The sequence below is a fragment of the Myotis nattereri genome (assembly GCF_964212035.1).
Source record: "Myotis nattereri genome assembly, chromosome: 9".
NCBI classification, from domain to species: Eukaryota; Metazoa; Chordata; class Mammalia; order Chiroptera; family Vespertilionidae; genus Myotis; species Myotis nattereri.
Genome location: NC_138084.1, coordinates 82,774,882 through 82,792,057, shown reverse-complemented (window position 1 = coordinate 82,792,057; position 17,176 = coordinate 82,774,882). Strand labels below are relative to the sequence as shown.

General features: G+C 45.3%; 1 protein-coding gene and 1 long non-coding RNA gene across 2 annotated transcripts in view; one reads left to right on the top strand and one right to left on the bottom strand.

Annotated features, from left to right (window-relative positions):
- Positions 1–17,176, bottom strand: part of ARHGEF12 (Rho guanine nucleotide exchange factor 12) — a 132,722-nt gene that overhangs the window by 78,903 nt on the left and 36,643 nt on the right. The window contains exons 7-10 of the mRNA XM_081098582.1: positions 15,116–15,294; positions 13,454–13,531; positions 13,167–13,286; positions 11,466–11,606 (exon numbers count right to left, since the gene is read on the bottom strand). Of these exons, the coding sequence (XP_080954708.1) occupies positions 11,466–11,606; positions 13,167–13,286; positions 13,454–13,531; positions 15,116–15,294 (518 nt within the window). The remainder of the gene's footprint in view (positions 1–11,465; positions 11,607–13,166; positions 13,287–13,453; positions 13,532–15,115; positions 15,295–17,176) is intronic.
- LOC308524290 overlaps positions 3,773–17,176 on the top strand; it is a 721,936-nt gene continuing 708,532 nt past the window's right edge. The window contains exon 1 of the long non-coding RNA XR_013996397.1: positions 3,773–3,906. This is a non-coding gene — a long non-coding RNA (uncharacterized lncRNA). The remainder of the gene's footprint in view (positions 3,907–17,176) is intronic.

Here is a 17,176-nt window from a genome sequence, read left to right as displayed (position 1 = left end):
TACCTGCTTTCAGCAGGCCGTGGCCTCAGAGCTGGAGCGGCAACAAAGTTTCAATTATAGAAGGTAAAAAAATCCCAGGATTAAAAAAAAAAAGGAAAAAAGTAGAGGTTGGGAGCTTCCGTTGCCAGCTTGGCCAGCCTGAAAATAGCCATCAGCCCCTCATCCTGGCTGGCCAGGCACCCCAGTGGGGAACCCCACCCTGAAGGCGGTGTGACCAGTTGCAAACAGCCATCAGCCCTTCACCCAGGCTGGCCAGGCACCCAAGCGGAACTCCCACACTGATCAGGGACACCCTTCAGGGCAAACCAGCCGGCCCCCACCCGTACACCAGACCTCTATCCTATATAGTAAAAGGGTAATATGCAAACTGACCCTAACAGCAGAAAGACTGGGAATGACTGGTCACTATGACACACACTGACCACCAGGGGGCAGACGCTCAATGCAGGAGCTGCCCTCTGGTGGTCAGTGAGCTCCCACATGGGGGAGCTCTGCTCAGCCACAAGCCAGGCTGATGGCTGCCAGTACAGCGGTGGTGGTGGGAAACTCTCCCGCCTCCTCAGCACCGCTAAGGATGTCTGACTGCAGCTTAGGTCTGCTCCCCGCGGCAAGTGGACATCCCCCGAGGGCTGCCGGGCTGCCAGAGGGATGTCTTATTGCCATCTTAGGCCCAATCCCCGGGGGAGCAGGCCTAAGCCAGCAAGTGGTCATCCCCTGAGGGGTCCCGGACTGTGAGAGGGCACAGGCCGGGCTGAGGGGACACTCCCCCCGCCGAGTGCACAAATTTTTGCACAGCAGGCCTCTAGTCCTATCTAATAAAAGAGAAACATGGTAGTTAGCTGTACCTCCGCTACCCTTTCCATTGGCTAATCAGGGCGATATGCAAACTGACTGCCAGCCAAGGTGGCGGACGGCAGCCAGTCAGCTTGAAACTAACATGAGGCTTGCTTGCTTCAGTGACGGAGACTCCAACGTTCCCCGCCTGCCGCTGCTGGCCTCTGAGCTTGCAGTTTGAAACATTGTTACAAATATAGAATCTAAATAAACTCCAGAAACCTGCTTTCAGCCAGCCTGGATCTCAGAGCTGGAGTTGAAACAGTGTTTCGATTATAGAACCCAAACAAACCAGATGCCTGCTTTCAGCAGCTCAGGCCTCAGAGCTGGAGCTAAGCCTCAGAGCTAAAGCTGGCCCAGAAAAAAAAAAAAAGAAAAAAAGGAGCGGTTGGGAGCTTCAGTCACTCGCCAGCCTGAAAACAGCCCTCAGCCCCTCACCCAGGCTGGCCAGGCACCCAAGCGGGACCCCCACCCTGATCCAGGACACCCTCAGGGCAAACCAGCCGGCTCCCACCCATGCACCAGGCCTCTACCCTATATAGTAAAAGGGTAATATGCCTCCCAGCACCGGGATCAGTGGAGCCGCGAAGCCTCCCGGCACCGGGATCAGCGTGACAGGGGGCAGCGCCCAAACCCCTGATCGCCCTGCGGCTCTGTGTGTGACAGGGTGCGGGGCCACAACCTCCCTATCCACCATGCTCTGTTCGTGACAGGGTGCGGTGCCCCAACCCCCTGATCTGCCCTGCTCTGCATGTGACAGGGGGCAGTGCCCCAACTCCCCTATCGGACCTGCTCTGTGTGTGACAGGGTGCGGCGCCCCAACCCCCCCCCCCCCACAGGCCCTGCTGTGTGTGTGACAGGGTAGAGCCATAACCTCCCCATTGGCCCTGCCCTGAGTGTGACAGTGGCGGTGCCCCAACCCCCTGTTCGGCCCTGCTCTGTGGGTGACAGAGGGCGGCGCCCCAACCGCCCCCCACGGGCCCTGCTCTGTGTGTGATGGGTAGAGCCATAACCTCCATATCGGCCCTGCCCTGAGTGTGACAGGGGGCAGTGCCCCAACTCCCCTATCGGCCCTGCCCTGAGTGTGACAGGGTGCGGCGCCCCAACCCCCTGATCCGCCCTGCTCTGCATGTTACAGGGGGCAGTGCCCCAACTCCCCTATCAGCCCTGCTCTGTGCGTGACAGGGTACGGAGCCCAACCTCCCTTATGGGCCCTGCTCTGTGAGTGACAGGGGGCAGTGCCCCAACCCCCTGATTGACCCTGCTCTGTGCGTGACGGGGTGGCACCGCAACCTCCCCATCGACCCTGCCTTGAGTGTGACGGGACGGTGCCCCAAATCCCCAATTGGCCCTACCCTGAGCGTGACTGAGGGTGGCATCGCAACCTCCCAATCTGCCCTGCTCTGTGCATGACCGGGGGCGGCACCCCAACTCCCCAATCAGCCCTGCTCTGAGCCCGACCAGGGGCTGCACCTAGGGATTGGGCCTGCCCTCTACCACCCGGGAGCAGGCCTAAGCCAGCAGGTCGTTATCTCCTGAGGGGTCCCAGGCTGCGAGAGGGCACTGGCTGGGCTAAGGGACCCTCCCCCCCACACCCGAGTGCACAAATTTTTGTACACCGGGCCTCTAGTATCTATAATAAAAGAATATGCTAATTAGACCAGGTGTCCTTTCAGACGACCTTCTGGACGAAGCCAGGGCTTTGAGGGAAGCCCGGGTCCCGAGTGCTGGAGGGAAGCTGGTGCTGGCAGCTGGGGGAAGGAAGGGATGCTCTTACACGAATTATGTGTATCGGGCCTCTAGTGGGTTAAATATTTTTATTAAGAATCTGTAACGATATTGCAGACTTATTCCACTGCCCCCGCCTCTCTCTTAACCTTCCCCTCTTTTTGCCTTCACTACACTATTGTCTCTGTCCATGGGATATGCATATATGTTCCTTAGCTAATCCTTTCACCTTCTTTATCCAGTCACTCCGCCCCACTGCCCTCAGGAACTGGCCAGTCTATTCCCTGTATCCATGCTACTGATCCTATTTTACTCGTCACTTTATTTTATTCATTAGGTTTCACATGAGTGAGATCATGTGACACTTGTCTTTCTCTGACTGGCTTATTTCACTTAGCATGATACTCTCCAGGTCTCTCTGTGCTGTCTCAAAGAGTAAGAGATCCTTCTTTGTCACACCTGCATAATAATCCGTCATGTAAATGTACCACAGCTTTTCTATTCACTCATCTGCTGATGGGCACTTGGGCTGTTTCTAGATTTTACCTATTGTAAATTGTGCTACAAACACAGGGGTACATATGTCCTTTCTGATTGGTGTTTCTGGTTTCTTGGGATATATTCCTAGAAGTGGGATCACTGGGTCAAATGGGAGTTCCATATTTAACTTTTTGAGGAAGCTCCATACTGTCTTCCATAGTGGCTGCACCAGTCTGCATTCCCACCAGCATGCAGGAAGATTCTGTTTTCTCTGCATCCTCGCCAGCACTTGTTGTTTGTTGATGATAGCCATTCTGACAGGTGTGAGGTGTAAGGTACCACATTGTTGTTTTGATTTGCACGTCTCTGATGATTAGTGACTTTGAGCATTTTTTTTCATGTGTCTCTTGGCCTCTGTATGTCCTCTTTGGCAAAGTAACTATTGCCCATTTTTTAATTGGACTGTTTGTCTGCCTGCTGTTGAGTTGTATGAGTTCTTTACATATTTTGGAAATTAATCCCTTATGACATGTATCATTGGCGAGTATGTCCTTCCATGCAGTGGGTTCCCTTTTCATTTTTGTGGTTTCTTTTGCTGTGAAGAATAGAATCTTTTTAGCTTGATTGTTTATTTTTCCTGAGTTTCCCTTGCCCTTGGAAACCTGTCGGCAAAATGCTTCGAGAGACTTTACTGCCTATATTTTATTTGGGGATTTTTACGGTGTGGCAACTTACATTTAAGTCCTTTATCCATTTTGAGTTTTCTGTATGGTGTTAGTTGGTGGTCTGGTTTCATTTTTTTGCACGTACCTGTCCAATTTTCCCAGCACCACTTATTGAAGAGACTGTCTTTACTCTAGTGCAGTGATGGCGAACCTTTTGAGCTTGGTGTATCAGCATTTTGAAAAACCCTAACTTAACTCTAGTACTGTGTTACATATAGAAATTTTTTGATATTTGCAACCATAGTAAAACAAAAACTTATATATATATATTTTTAAATGTATTTTATTGATTTTTTACAGAGAGGAAAGGAAAGAGATAGAGAGTTAGAAACATCGATGAGAAACATCGATCAGCTGCTGCCTGCACACCCCCTACTGGGGATGTGCCCGCAGCCAAGGTACATGCCCTTGACCGGAATCGAACCTGGGACCCTTCAGTCCACAGGCCGACGCTCTATCCACTGAGCCAAACCAGTGAGGGCAAAACTTATATTTTTGATATTTATTTTATATATTTAAATGCCATTTAACAAAGAAAAATCAACCAAAAATATGAGTTCGCGTGTCACCTCTGACACGCGTGTCATAGGTTCGCCATCACTGCTCTAGTGTATGCTCTTGCCTCCTTTGTCACATAAAGACATGGTTGATTTCTGGGCTCTCTGTTCTGTTCTGTTGGTCTATATGCCTGTTCTTATGCCAGGCTGTTTTGATTAGTATGGCCTTGTAGTATAGTTTGATATCAGATTTGTCTGATCACTATGATAGAACTTCCAGTACTATGTTAAATAAGGGTGGTGAAAGCGGACATCCCTGATCTTAAGGGAAAATCTTTTCGTTTTGGCCCATTAAGTATAATGTTGGCTCTAGGTTTGTCATATATGGCCTTTATTAGGTTGAGGTAGGATCCCTCCATTACCACTTTGGTGAGAGTTTTTATCATAAATGGATGCTAGAGTTTACTGAATGCATCTATTGATATGATCACAGGATTTTTATCTTTCACTTTGTTTATGTGATGTATCAGATTTATTGAATTGTGAATATTGGACCAACCTTGCATTCTTGGAATAAATCTGACTTGATCATGGTGTATGATTTTTTTAAATGTATTGCTAGATCCAATTTGTTAATATTTTGTTGAGGATTTTAGCATCTATGTTCATCAGGGATATTGGCCTCTAATTTTCTTTGTTTGCAGTGTCTTTATCTGGTTTTGATATTAAAATAATGTTGGTCTCCTAAAACGAGCTTGCAAGTCTTCCCTCCTCTTGTATTTTTTGGAATATTTTGAGGACAGGTGCTAGTTCTTTGAATGTTTGATAAAATTCTGTGATCCATCTGGTCCAGAACTTTTATTTGCAGAGTTTTTTATGGTTATGCTTCAATTTCATTAGTTTTCCATCTAGTCAGGTTTTTTTATTCTTCTTGACTTTTAGAAGATTGTATGTTTCCAAGACTTTGTCCATTTCACCCAAGTTGTCTATTTTGTTGGCAAATAGTTGTTCCTAATATTTTTTTTTACAATCCTTTGTATTTCTATAAGATGCTACCTCTCCTCTTTCACTTCTGATTTTATTTCTTTGGGTCCTCTCTCCTAGGTTCATCAATCTCATTTATCCTTTCAAAGAACCAGGTTTTGGATTCATTGATCTTTTGTACTTATTTTATTGTATTTCTTTAGTTTCTATGTCATTTATTGTGCTCTGGTCTTTATTATTTCCTTCTTTCTACTTACTCTGGCCTTTTCCTGCTGTTTTCTTTCCCAATTATTGTAGGTCCAGGGTTAGATTATTTACAAGAGATTTTTCTTGCTTCTTGAGGTAGGTCTATATGATAGGAACTTCCCTTTCAATACTGCTTTTGCTGTGTACCATAGATTTTGGGTAGTTGTGTATTCATTTTCATTTGTTTCTAGGTAATTTTTTATTTCTTCCTTGATCTCATTGGTAACCCATTCACTCTTTAATAACATGCTATTTAGCCTCCATGTGTTTGAATATTATATGAGCTTTTTTATTGTGGTTGATTTCTAGTTTTATGCCATTATGATCTGAGACTATGCCTGATATGATTTCATTCTTCTTGAACTTGTTGAGATTATTTTGTGTCCTAGCATATGGTCTTTCTTTGAGAATGTTCCATGTGCACTTGAGAAGAATATATATTCTGCTACTTTGGAATGAAATGTCTGTAAATATCAATTAAATCCATTTGATCTAGTGGGTTGTTCGAGATCATTGTTTGCCTTTTGATTTTTTGTCTGGAAGACCTATCCATTGATGACAATGGGGTGTTAAAGTCCCCTACTATGATTGTATTGCTGGCAATTTCTCCCTTAAAGTTTACCCAAAGTTTTTTTGATAGATTTAGTTGCTTCTATATTGAGTGCATCTACGTTTAGGATGGCTGTATCCTTTTGTTGAATCAATCTCTTTATCATTATGCAGTGACCTTCTCTGTCTCTTTTGTGGCCTTTATTTTGAAATCTATTTTGTCAGATATAAAACTGCTACTCCAGCATTTTGTTTGTTTGTTTGTTTCCATTTGCATGGCATATTTTTCCCACATGGCTGGTCTCAACAAAGTGGGAACTGAAATTCCAACATCCACTGATGCTCCAAACTCTCCGCAGTGTGGGCCCAAATCTCCAATCTGTGTTTCTCCCCCATGACACCCACCCAGCAGGTGGAGCGTCCAGGAGGCTCCACGGTGGGGAAGGGGCTCCTGCCTGTGCTCAGGGTGAGGAACCCTCTCCCCTTTCCCTCAGCAGACGGCCATCACTGACAGGCTCTGCACATGCCTGTCAAGACAGAAGAGGCTCCCACAGACCCCTCTGCCAGACCCAAACATGGAGGCACAGCCTCTCCAGCGGTCAGAGCCCAAACAAACTTCTCAGGCTTGGGGTGCTAACAGTAGGAGCTCTCTGTCACTGGGAAGCTGCTGTCCAGTCTCCCAGGCAGACAAAATCCCCCTGGTTCCCTCTGCCGAGGTTACACGAGCTCTTCTGGCTGTCTCTGCTGCTCTGGGTTTGGGATCCCGGGGGGGGGGGGGACACCACACTCCCAGGGGAGGGAGCGCTGCAGGCATTAGCACTCGGCCCTCCCAGCCGTGGCGCTGCCGTGGCCTCTCCTCCTTGGACCAGTTTCTCCACGGCCTCCTCAGAGCTGCTGAGATCTAAGATGTCCATCAGCTCCACTTCACCTGGTTTTCAGGTGGATTACACGGCACTTAGCTGTGAACCTTGTCCCAGACGGGAGGAAAGGCACGCCGCCTCTAGTTACTCTGCAGCCTTGCGGCCTCTCCGGCAGTGCGGCCTCTCCGGCAGTGCGGCCTCTCCGGTAGTACGGCCTCTCCGGTGCGGCCTCTCCGGCAGTGCGGCCTCTCCGGTAGTACGGCCTCTCCGGTGCGGCCTCTCCGGCAGTGCGGCCTCTCCGGTAGTGCGGCCTCTCCGGTAGTACGGCCTCTCCGGTAGTACGGCCTCTCCGGTGCGGCCTCTCCGGTAGTACGGCCTCTCCGGTAGTACGGCCTCTCCGGTGCGGCCTCTCCGGTGCGGCCTCTCCGGTAGTACGGCCTCTCCGGTGCGGCCTCTCCGGTGCGGCCTCTCCAGTAGTGCGGCCTCTCCGGTGCGGCCTCTCCGGTATGGCCTCTCCGGTGCGGCCTCTCCGGTATGGCCTCTCCGGTGCGGCCTCTCCGGTATGGCCTCTCCGGTATGGCCTCTCCGGTATGGCCTCTCCGGTGCGGCCTCTCCGGTATGGCCTCTCCGGTATGGCCTCTCCGGTGCGGCCTCTCCGGTATGGCCTCTCCGGTGCGGCCTCTCCAGTAGTGCGGCCTCTCCGGTGCGGCCTCTCCAGTAGTGCGGCCTCTCCGGTGCGGCCTCTCCGGTATGGCCTCTCCGGTGCGGCCTCTCCGGTATGGCCTCTCCGGTATGGCCTCTCCGGTGCGGCCTCTCCGGTATGGCCTCTCCAGTGCGGCCTCTCCGGTATGGCCTCTCCGGTGCGGCCTCTCCGGTAGTGCGGCCTCTCCGGTGCGGCCTCTCTGGTACGGCCTCTCCGGTGCGGCCTCTCCGGTAGTGTGGCCTCTCTGGTGCAGCCTCTCCGGTAGTGCGGCCTCTCCGGTAGTGCGGCCTCTCCGGTAGTGCGGCCTCTCCGGTAGTGCGACCTCTCCGGTGCGGCCTCTCCGGTGCGGCCTCTCTGCCGGCTCATTTTCTAAGTGTCCTTTTCTCTTAAAGACACATATTCATGAACTGATGTCATGGATTTTACTTTAAAATAATCCAGAGGTTTGAGCACCTACTGATGACTACTGAGGCTGGTGATTAGGTACATAAAGGGATCATTATGCATCTCTACTTTTGAATGGATTTAAAACGTTTACATAAGGTATTTTTATATCATTTACACATTAAAAATTAGCGAGGTAGATGCTCTGAATTTTTGATGATTCTTTGTGATCAAGCAGCTTCTCTTGTGAGAACTGGGTGTGTGGGTATTCATTAGAATCACCTTTGAGGTAAACACAAGCAGGGAATTTTGCAATGATAATGATCTCACAAACAGCACAAGGAGATTATTCTATAAAAATGAGCAGAAAAAGAAAAAAATTTAAAAGCGCTCATTTAAAATATAAAGCACTGATCGGTTCCTATAATCTTAACATAATTGAAACAAACATGGAAACCCATAAACTAAAAACAGCATATCTTAGCTTCAAAAAGACACATGTAGAAATTAGGCTAGTTTGTTAAGTGTTCAGTAAATATCCTTGCCTACAATATATTATCTCTCACCCAGATTTCTACAAAATTCATTTATTTATGGAGTCTCAGTTTCCTCATCTATAAAATGGTAATACTGCGCCTTGAAGATTATTATGAGAGCTAAAGAGTATGTGTAAAGTATTAGTTACAACTGCTAACATAACGCAAGTATTCCATAAATGATAACCAATTATTAGCCATTCAACACGTATTTGTTCCTATTAAGCCAGGTAGTCTTCTTTTTTCTATCCTCACCTGAGGATATGTTCATTGATTTTTAGAGAGAGAGAAATAGAGAGAGGGAGAAACATCAACCGGTTGCCTCCTGTATGCACCCCAAGCAAGGATCGAACCCACAACCTAGGGATGTGCTCTGCGCGGGAATTGATGGGGTTTGGGACAACACTCCACCAGCGGAGCCACCCAGCGGGGCAGCAGTCCTCTTTTCTTACACATCCCCCTGCCTCTAATCCACTTCACTTTCCACATGGACATGTTTCTGATTTTGCATGCAAGACAAAGACCAAACTCTTTAATCATTCATTTTGCTGTTCATTCAAATCCTATTTAATAAAGAAGGAAATACTAATTGATCCTCACGCCATTGCAAAGATGGCGGTGCCCACAGCCAATAAGGAAGGAATATGCTAATTGATTGCCATGCCCTCAAAGATGGCGGCACCCACAGCCACAGATGGCGGCTGCCCAGGCACCCAGGGCCACCCGAGGCTCAGGTAACCAGGGCTGGCCAAGGCTTGCGCTGCTGGCAGTGGCAGCAGCAGAGATGTGATGGGGGCATTGCCTTCCCCTGATCGCCGGGTCACCTCCTGCCCCTGAGGGCTCCCAGACTGTGGGAGGGTGCAGGCCGGGCTGAGGGACCCCCCTCCAGCGCATGAATTTTCATATACCAGGCTTCTAGTACTTAATAAACACTAACTACATGACAAACACTCTTAATTCACTGAAATGCCTGTTTCTACATTTGCAAATTCACTCTATTTTAAAAAGTATATACATCTAAGCCACAGAATTTATTGTAACATCACTCTAAATACAAAATTCAAAATTTTCTTTCTTTCTTACAGCTTGTTCTAAACCCCTATGATATGTCAGGCTTTGGAAGCATAAAGGTGAACAGGACAGTCCCTTTGCACTCAGACACTTTCCATGTAATGGTAAGACCAAGCCATGAAGAGAGACAGGAAAAGCAGCTCTAAAGCAGAAAGGAGAGCATGAGAAGGGCTCCCTCAGCCAATGCTGGTACCACAAGTGACAGCTTGGACTCGCCTGTGTCTGAGATGAAGGACAGCCATTTCCTCCAGGCCCTAACATAGCAGGAAAACTTTCACTGCTCTCCCACGGCGAGGCATTTTCACACACGAGCGCCTTAGCTTATAGAGTGCTCACACTTTGCACCTGGTAAAGGCAGATCGCTTACCCTCTGGGTAAGTCTGGCCAGTTAGTTACTTCCATTTGGCCTGCTTTTTCTTGTAAAGTTATGATAACAGCAGCACTACATTACATGGCCGTTTTAAGAATTAACTAAGACAGGGATGTGAAACACTTGTGATAGCATATTACATGTATGCACAATAAATGTTAGCTGTTATCTTTTTTTTCTTGAGTCAAAAGTGAATTTCTCATGAAAACCTTTAGCACACCCAATCCTAAGACTCCTACTGTCATTTTTCACTCACACACACACACACACACACACACACACATATTTTCTTTGCACAAGGAACTGAGTCATTGGGTCTAAGCCTCAAAAGGTGGCCACGATGATGGCTTAGGCCAGCAGCTTTCCTTTTTTTTTTTACTAGAACTTTCAGTAAGGCAGGAATTTTACTGTTAAATATAATACTTGGGTGTGTCTCTGTGTATGTGTCTGTACATATATAGATATGCACATACAACAAAGTCACAAGAAGTAACACCACCTCTACATGCAAAGCACTCTTATTTCCTATTCTTTTTTATTTTTTTAATATGCTGGCCCCAACCAACTAAATTGATTTCATGAACCAGTTTTAAAAATGCTGCATTAGACTACTTTCCTCATTACTTTAAAAAAGGGTGATCTGACCTGGCCGGTTTGGATCACTGGATAGAGCATCATCAGCCTGTGGACTGAGGGGTCCCAGGTTCGATTCGGGTCGGGAGCATGTGCCTTGGTTGCGGGCACGTCCCCAGTGGGGGGTGCGCAGGAGGCAGCTGATCGATGCTTCTCTCTCATAGATGTTTCTAACTCTCTATCCCTCTCTCTTCCTCTCTGTAAAAAATCAATAAAATATATTTTAAAAAAAAGGTGATCTATTTGTAAGTCATTATTCTATCATTGTATACTACTTACAAAGAAATGCTAAGTTACACTGAATTTAGCTTTTAAGTATTCATATGACTATGAAGTCACATCATATTCAACTTCAAATATTTTATCTTTTAACAAATATTCATGTTCATCTAGCAATTTCTGGGTTAATCAAGAAAGTGTTATTAAACATGAGCTATTAACTTAAGTCTACCTAACAGAATTGCTAGTAAGTCTTTTCCTCTTTGCAACGGCAAAGGGCCCCATGTTTCAAGACTGAGTAACTCTGCCCACAGATGGAATATTAACCTGCTCTTAAAGTTATCAACAGCTGGCCTTCCAGTTCAGTAAGAAAGCACTTGTGTTATTAGCTTTCCTACCCTCAAACAAGATACCATCTCCTCTAAAGAAACATGTGTCAATGGTGTGCAAGGGAAAAGTGAGCTCTGGAATTAAAAGCTCCTCTACAACAATGTCCAGAATTTCTGCTTATCAAATTGCTACATTAAAGATGGCAACAATAAAAATATACGCAGGAAGAGAACACAACTCTAACTCATGCCACTTAAAATTAAATCTAGAGAGCAGCTTTCAGAAGAACACAGGGAGACAGAGGCGTGGAGCTCACCTCTGCATTGTCACTGCTGGGCCGCGATGCATCTCCGCTGCTACAGTCAACTCTGCCCAGTCCATCGTCAGGGTCTGCTTCCACCTCACTGACTGCGTGTGTGTCACTGCAAGGCCTGGAGGATGTAAGTACAGCTCCGTCCTGAAATGGATTAAACACAAGCACATTAAAGAGACCTTCACTGTGGCCTGCATAAAGAAATCGAGTTGCACTACAATCTAAAGAATGCTAACATCTGGCCAGTTTGATGTGATCAAGAATGCTTAAAGATCTAAAAGTTAGAAACATAAACCACTACTAATTCTGTGGCTGTAAAATGGCAATGATCAAAGACAGTTTAGTAAGGAGGATAAAGTTTGCATTTCCATATAGAACATAAAGGTAAAACAGTTTGTTAAACTATATGATTTCTATTTCCTGCCCATTAGTAAAGATTATTACGCATCACATCTGGTTCACTGCCTTTCAACACTTCAGATTTCAGTAAATCACAAACACTCAGGCACAGCGCTCTAAGACAGTCAGAAGCTTTCGGATCAGGAACCACATTTTTACTATTCGGACATAGGAAGAATGCTGTCTTTGCTCAGTAATAACAACATAAAACTGTCAACATAACTGAAGGGTATTTCTAAAAACATCTATAGTTGATGGAACTGAAAGTGATAAAAAAATAAATAATGCAAAATAAAAAGTCCGCTAAACCAGCAAGCCAGGAGACCTTACAAGTGTGGTCCTGTGTACGTCATTTAACCAGTTTAGGCCCTAGTTCTCAGCATCCTGACAGGATTTTCATTTATGCTAGAGGACCTTAAAGTGCTGTCAATGCCAGGCCTGACTGAGGAAGAAGAGCAAATCAGCAGCTATTAACTACCAGCAGCTCTTAATAGCTCTTACTGCTTTTAAATGATATAGCCAATTCATCCTTTTTTCTTTAAAATGAAGTAAAGGAGCTTTTCATATCCCACATCTGAATATTATAGAATATAAATCTGGTTGAGATTTAATGCTAAGCTATTTTTTCTAATGACACCATCATCTCCATACTTATACTTATGTAGCAAATTCAGCTGAAATCTATTTTAAAATTACAATGAAATTATAGTATTAGGAATGTGAATGTGCTTTGAATTCATCAGACAGGGTTTAAATTCCAGTTCCATTGCTTCTGAGCCAAATGATCTCAGCAAGTTATTTAATCTTTCTGAGTTCTTTAAGTGTGTATGTAAAATGGGGGAAACATCAGAGTACCTAATGTAAGAGGGCTGTTGTGCAGACTAAGAAAATGCCTGTCCAAGTACTTAGCACAATGCTTGTCAATTTGTAAAATCTTATAACTATACTTAAAAACATAATTGCAGAAGGAACCTCAAAAATGTAAAAAAAATATATATATATATACATATATATACACACACACACACATATATATATATACATACATACATACATACATACATATACATTTTAGTAATTTGTCACATCAAAGCAAAAGCAGTCTTTTTAAAATTATTGTGGAAAAAAAACATCAAATCATGAGCAAGGCAATAATCAAAGCCCACATTTCTTTTAATGAACCATTATTTCTGTCATGCCCTATACAGGGCCGCCTTTAAGACGTAACTTTTCCAACAGGCACTGCGGCGCTATCTGGCGCGCTCCCAGAGCACAGAGCCGGGAGGCTCGCGGGGGTGCTGCTACCTGTGCGGGGCCTGCGGCTCTGGAGAGCTGCTCCTGCAGCTGAGGGAGGAGTTTCTTGGCCTCTTGGATCTCTTTTAGCAACTTTGGGGTAGGTGCTCGGTTGTAATCTTCCTGCAACAACTGAAAAGTTATAGAAACATTTTGATAATTGATGGCTTATATCAAGAAAATAGAGAGTCTATTCTTAATCAAACAGCTGATGGCACCAATCCCACTGTCTGCCTGTGACTCTGACAAGAAGCCCGTCATTCTGACTGCCTGGACACAGCCCTTTCCTAAGGCAGTACCTGCAGCCGTTCCTGTTCTTTCTGTAACATTTTTCTCAGAATTTCTACTTTCTGGTTATGAACCACACTGTTTTCCTCCTAGAAAAAGATAAAAAACCAACAAACAAAAAAGAACCAATACAGGAAAAGTGAAGCTAAAATAAATAAGGAAAACGAGACATATAATGTTATGCCCCAGCTCTGGTTTTCAATATCTATTTCGATTTTTTATTTCCATCACTTATAAGGATGGACTTTTAGACATGACATGAAAGATAACAGATTACAGGGAAATTTTAGCCCTTTTCACTTTTACTAAACTAGGATTCAAGAAAACATTACTTATATTAGTTGGAAAAATGAAGTTGGCTTAAATATAGGAATAATACTTATGCTTTCCTATCTTTAGATCATTATTGTCAACCCCCATGCATGGCTCATATTCCCAGTACTTCCTTCCTGACCTCATGCCATCTCTCCTTGTTTTGTAACCCTTTATTTAATCAAATTAGTCTTCCTAAAATCCTGTTATAACCACATCACTCTCTTGCTCAAAAGAAATTTTAATGGATCTCACTGCCTATCTAGTTACATATAAAGTAACCTGGTAGTTGTGAGTTTTTTGAAAATAAATAGTCCTAAGTTTTCAAGCTCCTCTTCCACTACATAAATCCTTAACAGGCACCAGCTACTTCCAAACATATTTGGTGCTTTCTTGGCTCTTTCCCTCTACTTCCTCTACCTGAGTTGCCTTCATTCCCATTGCCACCACTCACTTGTGACCTGTTTTTCAAGGCTCAATTAATAAAATAGCTTTTGACAAAGTCCTTCCTTGTCACAACTGGATGTATTTTTTCCCTCCTTGGAATTCGTACAGAACTTACTGTTTTTCCCCTCATGTCACATTCTGCCTTTGTATTGTAATTACTTACATACACTTAACTCCATCTTAAACAACAAAGGTTTATTAAGCACCTACTATACACCAAGCACTAGGTACTTTTTTCCAGAAACTAGGGGCTCAACAATAAACAAAACAAAACAAACAAAATACCCATGTTCTTTCAAAGTGTATATTCTTAGGTAATATGGACCTTGAACATAGGATATTTTAAATATTTTTGTGAGTGGCAAATGGTTTTGTGTATAGTAGGTGTTTAATATTTTTTAAATTAAATCTCCTGTCCCAAGATTCAGTAATCATTCCAAATTACAGCTGATCTTTGAATAGCATGTGAGCTAGGGATGCCAGCCCCCTGTGCGGTCGGAAAGCTGCATGTGACTTTCGACTCCCCCAGAACGTTACTAATAGCCTAATACTGACAGGAAGCCTTACCAATAACATAAACAACCGATGAACACATATTTTGTATGTTACTTGTATTAAATACTGAATTTTTACAATAAAGTAAGCTAGAGAACAGAAAATGTTATTAAGAAAATCATAAGGAAGAGAAAATACATTTACTGAAAAAAAAAAAAAATCTGTGCTTAAGTGGACCTGCACTCTTCAAATCCATATTGTTTAAGGGTCAACTATACTATGTCATTATTATATTAGGAAGTCATTTTCTAGAATCTTGAACTTAAATTCGTTTATCAGCTCGATACCACAAAATTCTGAATATAAAAAGTGAAGGCATTATGCAACTGAGCACTTACAAAGATGTTTCCCGCTCTTACCCCCATGAGCACAGGACCAGTAATTCTCTCCATATTCCCAGACGCTCCCGGTGAGTGAGGAGATGTCAGGAGAGGAGACATGTGTCCAGTGACTGACGGCTCTCCTTCAGAATCAGCAAGTGGGATCTGGGGCATCCCAGGGGGGCGTCCCTGAACAGTGAGAGCTACATAGGAACCAGCTTGGGTGGGGAGAGAAAAGAAAGGGAAAGCAACATCGTGAACAAATTGTTACAGCATTTTACTACTTAGTCTTTGACAGTTCTAAAAGTATCGTCATGTGAGAAAGCTGCACCAACTGCTAACCACTGATCCACATAAAAACAACCCAATGTTTTTTTACGAATCCTCTAAGAATCTAAAAGAACAATGTCATTTTCAGATAGTAAATTACTACTCATAATATTACTTAAAAGCAAATAAAATGTATAACCCCCCCCCAATTTTTAATTAGAGAAGAGTGAATTAATATCAGCCATCTACTAATGACTATGTTTAATTAATTTCTTAAATGCAAAGCCCTAGCTGGTTTGGCTCAGTGGATAGAGCGTCGGCAGACGGACTGAGTGGCCCTGAGTTCGACTCTGGTCAAGGGCACATGCCCAAGTTGTGGGTTTGATCCCCAGTGCGGGACGTGCAGGAGGCAGCTGGTCAATGATTCTCTCTCATCACTGATGTTTCTATCTCTGTCTCCCTCTCCTCTCCTTTCTGAAATCAATAAAAATATATTTTTAAAAAAATTCTTAAATGCAAATTTTAAAAAATCATTTTAAGATGATAATTAATTAGGCAGAGTTTAACTAATTTTCTAGAATATAATGATGCAATTTTAAATTAACTTTACTAGATAAAATTGACAAAAAGTATACCACAAAAGCCAAAAAAAATCTCCATAAATAAGTAGAGTTTAATTTTTAAAATTTGGAGAAGACTGATGGGGCAAGATGGCTGTGGGACCAGGAGACCATGTGCCTGTGCTCCCAGCCTGAATGGACTCAGAGCTGAAATGCTATGTGGTTGCCTGGAAAAGTGAGAAGTGTAGCTGACCGGACATTATTTGTCTAAGGAGCCCTGAAGGAACAGCGTAGAACTGGTAAGAGGGGGAGCCCCCCGGGGCGGATGCTTGTCTGAGGCCTAAGTGATATTGGCTGCAAAGCTCCCTCCACGCAGGGACCCCCAACCCCAAGCAGCAGAGACTGGAAGGAGAGTCCATGCAGCATCGAGCCAAGGGGTCCAGGAGACTCTGCCTGCCTAGAAGGCGGGGTCCCCCTGCCCAGTGATAGAATGTGCCAGGTGCTGGCTGCCCCAGAGGGGATTTCCCGCAGGCTCTGACTGCTGAGGCTGCACAGCAGTGTTTGGCTCAAAACACAAGGCGCCTGAGGGCTGCACCCAGCAGTGATTTGAGGGACGCTGGGCTTTCCTGAAAGGCTTGTGCAGAGCCCAGAGCGATGGCATGGGGAGGGGAAGGGGAGTCCCCAGCTGGATGTGTGGGGTTGGAACCCCTCTGGCACCTGTGGAGCCACAGGGCCTGCTCCAGCCTGTAGAGCTGGCAGCAGGCAGATCGGGGATTTTATTTTATTATTTTTTATCCTCACCCGAGGATATTTTTCCATTGATTTTTAGGGAGAGTGGATGAGAGAAGGAAAGACAGAAATATCAATGTGAGAGAAACACATTGACTTGTTGTCTCCTGCACGAGCCTGACCAGAGCCTGGCCAGGGAAGAGTCTGCAACTGAGGTACGTGCCCTTGACCAGAATAGAACCCGGGACCCTTCGGTCTGCAGACCAATGTGCTATCCACTGAGCAACACCAGCTGGGGCTAGATCGGGGATTTGAATCCTGCACCGAAGAGAGTGGGAGCACACGTGGAGCGGGGTAACTGGTCCCAGCTTTCCTGAGGCGCCACGTGGAGATTCCGGAGCCCTGCCTGGGGCTGGCTTCGCAGTCCCTTCTGCTAGGACTGTGGCACCGGGTCCTGGCTGGCTGAGTCTCTCTGGATGGGGTCCCACGGGAAGGCTTCCGCGGAGGAGACAGAGGAGGGAGGGCTGGGCTTTGTGACTGC